The 10670-nt window shown below is 43.1% G+C and overlaps 1 protein-coding gene across 1 annotated transcript in view; it reads left to right on the plus strand.

Annotated features, from left to right (window-relative positions):
* Positions 1-8751, plus strand: part of LHX2 (LIM homeobox 2) — a 40070-nt gene extending 31319 nt beyond the window's left edge. The window contains 1 exon segment of the mRNA XM_070758203.1: positions 8033-8751. Coding sequence (XP_070614304.1) covers positions 8033-8320 — 288 coding nt within the window. The 3' untranslated portion in view covers positions 8321-8751.
* Positions 8752-10670: the final 1919 nt, after the last annotated feature.

Raw genomic sequence — 10670 nt, forward strand, 5'->3', positions numbered from 1 at the left:
ATTGCAAAGACAGACAAAACATACATTACATGTAACATTTAGTGGAGCAACAATCGCTCCTCTCAAAGTAGAAGTCATCATTATATTTGTAATAACTAAAAAAGAGGGGGGGAAACCTAACTCTATCATTGTTATAAAATACTTAGATATATCAATTATAAGATAATAAGTAGAAACACATCTAAAACATTTAAAAGTATATAGAAATTTTAAAATTATAACCTAAAATGAACTATGAAGGGGAAAAAAGAAGAAAGAGTTTATCTTTATATTGTAAATAATCACTGTCTAATACAATATAACTACTAGATAGAAATATATTTAAAATAGTGCAAAAATAAGGTTATCTCTATTTCTTTGTATCCCACCAGATGTCTACCTTTTGCCAAACCTCATAAAATTCTGATTCTTCTTGATTTTTCAACCTTCTCATCATCATATCAAGCTCAGCGCATTCTAAAACTTTCTTAAATATATCTGTTTCTTTTGGGGTCTCAAAGTCTTTCCATTTGTGGGCAAAAGCTATCCTAGTGCTCAGCTTTCCTTATGGTCCAACTTTCACAGTATTGGTTATGACCTATAAAGCCCTACATGGCCTAGGACCAGATTATCTCCGAGGCCGCCTTCTGCCGCACAAATCCGAGCATCCGGTGAGGTCCCACAGAGTTGATCTTCTCAGGGTCCCGTCAACCAGACAATGCTGGCTGGCGGGGCCTAGGTGAAGAGCCTTCTCTGTGGGGGCCCCCGGCCTTCTGGAACCAGCTCCCTCCAGAGATTTGCACTGCTCCCACCTTCCTTACTTTCTAAAAACGTTGAAAGACTCATCTTTGCCAACAGGCCTGGGGCCATTAGATCCCCCCCCCTGACCAACAAATGTGTTTGGATTAATCTATAGATTGAGTGAATGAGAATGGAATGTTTTAAAGCTTTTAGGATGTTTTTTAACTGTTATTAATTGGATCAAATTGTTCTATTATGTATTCTATGTTTGTTGTGAGCCGCCACGAGTCCACGGAGAGGAGCAGCATACATATCCAATAAATAAATAAATAAATACGTAATAAACTTAATAAACATCCATTGCAACTGGGAAAACCGTAGCCTTGGCTAGACGCGCTCTTGTTGGCAGGGTGATGAGCTGCTTTTTTTAATATGCTGCCTAGATTCGTCATGGCTTTCCTCCCCAGGAGCAAGCATCTTTTAATTCCTTGACTGCAGAGTCCCCATCTGCGGTGAACTTGGAGCCCAGGGAAATAAAATCTGTCGCTACCTTCGTTCCCCCCCCCCCAATCTTATTTGCCAGGAATTGAGAGGGCCGGATGCCATGGTGTTAGTTTTATGGGTTAGGGTTCCCTGATTTTTTATTTAATCATTTCAGATCCGGCACCTAATTTTGCAAGGGGGCACCTGGGAAGAAATAGGATCTAACAATGCCAAGCTTGTTTGCAAATGCAGGCTTCTGTGGTTAACTCCTCCTCCCGTTGCTGCTTTGTTTCCCTGCCTCAGTTTCTCCCAGAGGAATAATGTTGCACATGAGATTTACCTCTTGAGAGAGAGAGAGAGAGAGAAAGAGAGGGAGAGAGAGAAAGAGAGAGAAATAGAGAGGGGGAGAGAGAAAGCGAGAGAGGGAGAGAAAGAGAAAAAGAGAGAAAGAGAGAGAGATAAAGAGAGAGAGAGAAAAGAGAAAGAGGGAGAGATGGAGAGAGAGAGAAAGAAAGAGGAGAGGGAAAGAGAAAAAGAAATGGAGAGAGAAAGAGAAAGAGAGCAAGGGAGAAAGAAAGGGAGAAAGAGAGAGAAAGAAAGGGAGAAAGAAAGAGAAAGAAAGAGAGAAAAAGAGAGAGAGAAAGGGAGGGAGGGAGAAAGAAAGGGAGAGGGAGAGAGAGAAAGAGAAAAGGAAATGGAGAAAGAAAGAGAAAAAGAGCAAGAGAGAAAGAAAGGGAGAAAAAGAGAGAGAAAGAAAGAGAGGGAGAGAGAGGGAAAGAGAGAAAAAGAGAGAGAGAAAGGGAGAGAGAAAGAAAGGGTGAAAGAGAGAAAGAAAGAGAAGGAGAGAGAAAGAGAAAAAGAAATGGAGAAAGAGAGAAAGAGAAAGAGGAGAAAGAGAAAGAGAGAAAGAAAGGGAGAAAGAGAGAGAGAAAGAGGGAGAGAGAGGGAAAGAGAGAGAGAGAAAGGGAGAGGAAGAGAGAGAGTTGTTGTCCCTTTAAGAAACGAATGCACAATTCTGTTTTCCTCCACCCCAAGAAATGAAAAAGTTTGCATTGCGAAATGTTGCTGGAAAGATATTATGCAACTCAAAAGAAGATCATTTATAGGACGGATTCTTTCCTTCCTTGGAATTAGCTTCTGAATTCGCTTTTCCACTGCAAAGAAAATCCAAACAATAGTTGTTTTTCTGATGTTTGTGGGATGTTTTTTTTTTTTTTACTGCCTTAACAAAATTTTCTGCCGGCCTATCAGGTCATCCTTGCTGGGGGGGGGAGGAAAATTAGCATTTTCTGAAGCCAAGAATTTATTCAACCCTACAAAATTGTTTTATTTCACCTTGGCCGATGGCCTGGAAAATAGAAAAACCTGTTGCGAATTTCCATGCAGGCATCAGAAGTTCAAACAGAATTATTATGATTTTTTACTCCTTCCATTTCAATTCCTTCCAGCCTGAATCACATATAGGTAGTCCTCGAGTTATGACGCATCATTTAGTGGCTGTTCAAAGTTACAACGGCACGAAAATAAATGTCATTTATGATTGCTTTTTCCATACTTAACGACGGCTTGCGCACTCCCCCATAGTTCATGGGATCAAAAATCCAATTTATTTATTATTTATTTATTAGATTTGTATGCCGCCCCTTTTCGTAGACTCAGTTGATTGGCAACTGACAATTTGACAGTTTCCATAGACTCAATGATTGGCAACTGACAATTTGACAGTTTGCAGCATCCGTGATCCCCTTTTGTGACCTTCTGACAAGCAACACTGATGGGGGGAGAATTGGATTTACTTAACGACCGGGTTACTATTTTTTTATTTATTTTTTTAAACCTCCAATGATGAAACACCCACAAGCGTCTGAAAACAAGTTTCCATTAATTGTCCAGTCAGGAAGTTTTTCTCTAATTCCAAGCTCTTCTCTCCTTGATTAGTTTCCATACGTTGTTTCTTCTTTTCAACCTGGGGCTTTGGAAAATAAATTAACCCCCCTCCTCTTTGTGGCAGCCCCTCAAATATTGGGACACTGCTGTCATGTCCTTCCTTTCCAGTGATGGCGAACCTATGACACAGGTGTCACAGTTGGCACATGGAGCCACATCTTCTGGAACGCGAGCGGTTTCCCTAGCTCAGCTCCAACGTGCATGTGTATGCTGGCCAGTGATTTTTGGCTGGCAAAGAGGCTCTGGGAGGGCATTTTTGGCTTCCAGAGAGCCTTATATAAACACAATGCTACCCTTTTGCTAAACTTGGGTGTGGCTTGGGTGTGGACATGGCCAGTATATGACTCATTCAGCCTACAGGCTGGGAGTTTAAACATTCTACTCCCCCTCCCCACTTGAAAAGAACTCTGTTCCAACTGCCAGTTGCCTTTTATTAACACACTGTGATGCTAAGGGGTTATACATTCTACATAAATTTTCACACTTTATGTGGCCCTGGCAGGGCATTTTTGGCTTCCAGAGAGCCTCCGGAGGGGGTAGGGAGGGTGCTTTTACCCTCCCCCTGCTCCAGGGAATGTCCGTCCATTACCCTGGGGGGGGAATTATTGACCCTCTCGGAGAGGGTCCGCAACTTGGGTGTCCTCCTCGATCCACAGCTGACTTTAGAGAACCATCTTTCAGCTGTGGCGAGGGGGGTATTTGCCCATGTTCCCCTGGTGCAACAGTTGCTTCCCTATTTGGACAGGGAGTCTCTGCTCACAGTCGCTCATGCCCTCATCACCTCGAGATTCGACTATTTCAATGCTCTCTACATGGGGCTACCTTTGAAGAGTGCTCAGAAACTTCAGATCATGCAGAACGTGGCCGCGAGAGCTATCGTTGGGCTACCTAGATTTGCCCATGTCTCTCCAACACTCTGCGGCCTGCATTGGCTCCCGATTAGTTTCCGGTGACAATTCAAAGTGTTGGTAATGACCTATAAAGCCCTACATGGCATCGGTCCAGTCTAATCTTATTGCATTCTTCGACAAAGTGACAAAATTAGTGGAATATTAAGGGAATAATAATAATAATAATAATAATAATAATAATAATAATAATTTATTAGATTTGTATGCCGCCCCTCTCCGAAGACTCGGGGTGGCTCATAGCAACAATAAACAATGTAAAACAAATCCAATAATTAAAAACTATGGCTAAAAATCCTTTATTATTAAAAAACAGACAATACTACTCAATCATAACCATACATAAATCTTACTAGCCAAAGGGACACGTCAATTATCCCATGCCTGGCGACATAGATGGGTTTTCAAAATCTTGTGGAAGGCGAGGAGGGTGGGAGCAGTTTGAATCTCCAGGGGGAGTTGATTCCAGAGGGCTAGAGCCGCCAAAGAGAAGGCTCTTCCCCTAGGTCCTGCCAGACGACATCATTTACTCGATGGGACCTGGAGAAGACCAACTCTGTGGGACCTAATCGGTCCCTGGGATTCGTGCGGCAGAAAGCGGTCCCACATCGGACCAGAATGCTGTTGATGTGGGTTACTTGGACTTCAGTAAGGCTTTTGACAAAGTAGACCATAACTTAATAGTGGGATGGACAGCAATACCACCAGATGGATTAAAAACTGGCTAACCAACCACACTCAATGTGTAATGCTCAATGGAACTACAGTGTTCTCTCAATTTTCACAGGGGATGCGTTCCAAGACCGCCCGCAAAAGTCGAATTTCCGCGAAGTAGAGATGCGGAAGTAAATACACTATTTTTGGCTATGAACGGTATCACAAGCCTTCCCTTAACACTTTAAACCCCTAAATAGCAATTTCCCATTCCCTTAGCAACCATTTCGATTATTACTCACCATGTTTATTTATTAAAGTTTATTAAAAAAATATTTATTAAAGGCAGATGAAAGTTTGGCGATGACATATGACGTCTTCAGGCGGGAAAAAACGTGGTATAGGGAAAAAAATATGCGAAGTATTTTTTAATTAATATTTTTGAAAAACCGTGATATAGGCTTCTCGCGAAGTTCGAACGCACGAAAATCGAGGAAACACTGTACATCTACATGGAGCGATGTAGGCAGTGGAATACCCTGTTTTAGACATGGTTACTAATTTAATAACCACAATGATTTACCTAAGAACTGTGGCAAGCTGGGTTGTAAAACAAAGCAATCTCACTTAACAAGTGTCTCACTTAGCGACGGAAATTTTGTGTTCAGTTGTGGTCGCAAATCAAGGACTACCCATATTTATTTAAAAATCCTTATTCTGCAGCAGGTGAATGCCTTATGGGGAAGCCCTGAGAATGCAACTTGGAGGGTTTCTATTATTAATAATCCCGCTTAATTGGATCCACCGCCTCGCATTCCTCTGAACTACTCCAGATGTTAAATATGATTCTTCTCCCCCCCCCTCTGTGTTATTATTTTTAAAGTATTAATAATTTATCTTTGCATGTAAGGCTGGCAGTTCTTCCAAAACAATCTGATGCCTGATCTAAATGCACTCATTAAAAAATAAATATTAATATTTAAATATCGATCAACAGCGCAACGAAAAGGAAACATTTCACACCATTTGGTAGTTTACAAAATCGTACGATTGGCTGCCCAGTATTTGAACCCAGAATCGCTTTTGGATAAGCAGGTGGGCAGAAGATGTACTTTCTCTATATAAAAGCCAAATATCGCCCACTCATCGCAAAATCTCCAGAACTGTAAAGCCTACAAACTTGAACTTTGGCACATATGTTCTTCTTGGCTTCTAGGTGCTTGCTAAGAAAGAATTTTTCAAAATTACCATCATATCATTAGTATTTCTTATACAGTAATATATTAGCATTCTCTAATGCTAAGGAGTTAGATGTTCTACTTCCCCTCCCCACCTGAAAAGAACGCTGTTCTGATTGGCAGTTGCCTTATATAAACATGATGCTACCCTTTCGCTAAACTTGAGGGTGGACAAGGCCAGTACATGACTCATTCAGCCTGCGGGCTGGGAATTTAGACATTCTACTCCCCCTCCCCACTTGAAAAGAACTCTGTTCCAACTGCCAGTTGCCTTTTATTAACACACTGTGATGCTAAGGGGTTATACATTCTACATAGATTTTCACGCTTTATGTGTCAATGTATCAAGCCCAATCATAGCTACTCATTAATTTTCAGGCTTTAACTGTCACTTTATCAGGCCCAATCACATAGTTTTGTAGTGAAGCATGGGTATCAGGTAGTCTATATATATAAAAGCCAAATACCACTCATGCATCATCACGGAATCTGCACAACTGTAAAACCTACAAACCTGAAACTTGGCATATATCTCCCTCCTGGCTTCTAGGTGCTTGCTAAGAAAGGATTTTTCAAAATGACCATCAAATCACTAGTATTTCTTATACAGTATTATATTAGTGTGCTCTGATGCTAAGGAATTAGATGTTCTACTTCCCCTCCCCACCTGAAAAGTACTCTGTTTTGACTGCCAGTTGTCTTATATTAATACGTCCTGATGCTACCCCTTCACTGAACTGGGCTTGGGCATGGACTGAAATCTCTCTCTCGCACGCGTCCCCTCGAGAGATTTTGCTTCCTGTGCATGTACAGAAGCAAAATCTTGCTTGGAGGCATATGCGCACTCACTGGAGATGTGGAGCATGGGAGTGGCAGCCCCTGGCTGGCCTGGAGAAGACAAAAACTTTTTTCCTTACTTACCTCTTTCAAATCTTGGTGTGTCTTATACACCGGCACGTCTAATCGTCCAAAAAAAATACAGTACTGTATACCTGCTGGTTCGCCCAGCACCAGAAATGTGAGTTTGTGCATCTGGGCATGTGTGCGATGTGAAACAACACAGAAATCCACTTGTGCACGCTGTCCACACTTGTGTATGGAATCAAAACCACAGCGATATAGGATGGGATTGTGCTCGAGCGGGTCGCTACTCCCGAATCGGCAGAATCCCACCGCTGATGGTATTGGTCGACATGAGATTTTTCAAGACGTTAAGACTTGAAAACAGGTAAATAAGAAGCTGAAGAAGTTTTCTGGATGAGAAGCGAAACATTTTCAAAGAAAAACCAGAAAGTCTGGTTTATTCTTGGGGAATAAAGGAGGATCTCAATGCCAATCAATCTATAGTGGGAATGGGACAATTTTTACATGTTTTAAAAGCAGGGCCCCCCAACCCCCGGTACATGGACAGACACCAGTCTCTGGTGCCCAAAAGGTTGGGGGCCAATGTTAAATGTACCTATCTACCTACCTTGCATTTATTCATTTGTTCTTTCTTTCTTTCTTTCTTTCTTCCTTTCTTCCGTTCTTCTGTTCTTTCTTCCTTTCTTTCCCTCCCTGCTTCTCATTTCATCACATTCCTTTCTCTTTTCCTCCTTCCTTCCCTCTCATTTCCATCTCCTTTCTTCCTTCCATCCTTCCTTCCTTCCTTCCTTCCTTTCTTCCTTCCATCCTTCCTTTCCTGTTTTTTATTCCATCTCCTTCCTTCCTTCCCATCTCCTTCCTTCCTTCCTTCCTTCCTTCCTATCTCCTTCCTTCGTTCCTTCCTTCCCATCTCCTTCCTTCCTTCTTCCCATTTCCTTCCTTCCCATCTGCTTCCTTCTTTTCTTCCCTATTTCTCCTTCCCAACTCCTTCTCTCCTGCCTTTCCTGTTTTTTATTCCTCCCTTCCTTCCATTTCTCCTTCCCAACTCTTTCTCTCCTACCTTTCCTTTTCTTTATTCCTCTTTCCTTCCTTCCTTCCTTCCTTCCTCCCTTTCTTTTCTCCTTCCCAACTTTTTCTCTCTTACCTTTCCTGTTTTTTATTCCTCCTCCCTCCCTCCCTCCCTTCCGTCCTTCCTTCCTTCCCATGGAATGCTTCTAGGTCTGGTTCCAGAATGCCCGAGCCAAATTCCGACGGAACCTTTTACGCCAGGAGAACACGGGAGTGGACAAGTCCTCCGATCCAACCCTCCAAGTGGGCACCCCATCAGGACCAGCCTCGGAGATCTCCAACACCTCCCTGAGCCCCTCCAGGACGCCCACCACCCTCACAGATCTGACGAACCCTAGCATGCCTTCCGTGACTTCGGTCTTGAGCTCCGTTTCCGGCAGCTTGGACGTCCACGAATCCCGCAGCCCTTCACAGACGACGCTGACCAACCTTTTCTGATGACCACTCAATTTCCCTCTCTCCCGGGAGTCTCCTTTGGAAAGGAGAGAAAATATCCTTAGTCAAATTCCAAATGGATTTTTTTAAAAAACAAAAAAATAATAATAAACCCACGAACAAACTTTGGGAACATTTTCAGCGTTGGGTTGGAGCTCCATGCTCAAGTCCAGCCGGGTCTGAAAAGCCACCCGTGGATTGGAGGAGTCGTGACTTGGAATGACAACTGCCCACACAACATTTGTGTCAATGTACAGTTTTATGGATTGGGCCAGGGAAATGGCAATTAATTTAAGTTGGCTGAAGCTTGTGTAATTTTTCCAGAGACTGCCACGTGCCTTATTTACCGTCCATTCCTTTTCTCCTGCCCCGGCCTCTCTTCTTTTTCATTTTTTTTGTTCTCCCTCTCTCTCTCTGTATATTTATGACAACGTCCGAGACCACTTGCAAAACTACAAAAAAAATAATAATTCGGGGAGCGGGAGGGGGCGGGGGAGAGGAGTGAAAATGTTAATACGAGTTTTGCTACTTTAAATTAAGTCCTTCAACCTTTCAGGGTTTGGGGGAAAAAACCAACCCAACAACAACCCACCTTTCAACCGGTCGTTCTGATATCTTAGAATTTAAACTCAAAAAGAAGTGACATGTTTGTTCCGCTATCAAAATTTGTAAAAAAAGAAAAAAAAGAAAAAAAATCTCTAACCAGTAATAAAGCCACTTAATGGAAACTACCTCCACATTAGTTGCCCTTGCAATGAAAGATGAGAGAATCTGGATTTCGGTGAGGAGGAGGAGGAAAAGGAGAAGGAATGGTTGAAAGCGGGAGGAGGAGGAAGAGAGGAAGGAACAGTGAAAAGGGAGGAGAAAGAAGAGGAGGAGGAGGAGGTTGAGAAGAAAGAGAAGAGGAAGGAACCGTGGAAAGTAGGAGGATGAGAGGAGGAACAATGGAAGAAGAGGAGGAGGAGAAGGTTGAGGAGAAGGCAAGAGGAAGGAATGGTAGAAAGCAGGAGGAGGAAGAAGAGGAGGAATGGTGGAAAGGGTGGAGGAGAAGAGGAAGGAACAATGGAAAAAGAAGAGGAAGAAGAGGAGGAGGAGGAAGAGAAAGTTGAGGAGAAAGAGAAAAGGAAGGAACGGTGGAAATCAGGAGGAGAGGAAGTAACAATGGAAGAGGAGGAGGAGAAGGTTGAGGAGAAGGAAAGAGGAAGGAATGGTGGAAAGCTGGAGGAGGAGGAAGAGAGGAGGAATGGTGGAAAGAGAGGAGGAAGAAGAGGAGGAAAAGGTTGAGGAAAAGGAAAGAGGAGGAATGGTGAAAAGGGTGGAGGAGAAGAGGAAGGAACAATGGAAAAGGAAGAAGAAGGAGAGGAGGAGGAGAAGGTTGAGGAGAAAGAGAAAAGGAAGGAATGGTGGAAAGCAGGAGGAGGAGAGGAAGTAACAATGGAAGAAGAGGAGGAGGAGAAGGTTGAGGAGAAAGAGAAGAGGAAGGAATGGTGGAAATCAGTAGGAGAAGGAAGAGAGGAGGAATGGTGGAAAGAGAGGAGGAAGAAGAGGAGGAAAAGGTTGAGAAAGAAAGAGGAAGGAATGGTGAAAAGAGAGGAGGAAGAAGAAGAGGAGGAATGGTGGAAGGGGTGGAGGAGAAGAGGAAGGAACAATGGAAAAGAAAGAAGAAGAAGAGGAGGAGGAGGAGAAGGTTGAGGAGAAAGAAAAGGAAGGAATGGTGGAAAGCAGGAGGAGGAGAGGAAGGAACAAAGGAAGAAGAGGAGGAGAAGGTTGAGGAGAAAGAGAAGAGGAAGGAATGGTGGAAAGCTGGAGGAGAAGGAAGAGAGGAGGAATGGTGGAAAGAGAGGAGGAAGAAGAGGAGGAAAAGGTTGAGGAGAAAGAAAGAGGAAGGAATGGTGAAAAGAGAGGAGGAAGAAGAAGAGGAGGAATGGTGGAAGGGGAGGAGGAGAAGAGGAAGGAACAATGGAAAAGAAAGAAGAAGAAGAAGAAGAAGAAGAAGAAGAAGAAGAAGAAGAGGAGAAGGTTGAGGAGAAAGAAAAGGAAGGAATGGTGGAAAGCAGGAGGAGGAGAGGAAGGAACAATGGAAGAAGAGGAGGAGAAGGTTGAGGAGAAAGAGAAGAGGAAGGAATGGTGGAAAGCTGGAGGAGAAGGAAGAGAGGAGGAATGGTGGAAAGAGAGGAGGAAGAAGAGGAGGAAAAGGTTGAGGAGAAAGAAAAAGGAATGGTGAAAAGAGAGGAGGAAGAAGAAGAGGAGGAATGGTGGAAGGGGTGGAGGAGAAGAGGAAGGAACAATGGAAAAGAAAGAAGAAGAAGAGGAGGAGGAGGAGAAGGTTGAGGAGAAAAAAGGAAGGAATGGT

This window comes from Erythrolamprus reginae, chromosome 8 (assembly GCF_031021105.1).
Source record: "Erythrolamprus reginae isolate rEryReg1 chromosome 8, rEryReg1.hap1, whole genome shotgun sequence".
Lineage (NCBI taxonomy): Eukaryota > Metazoa > Chordata > Lepidosauria > Squamata > Dipsadidae > Erythrolamprus > Erythrolamprus reginae.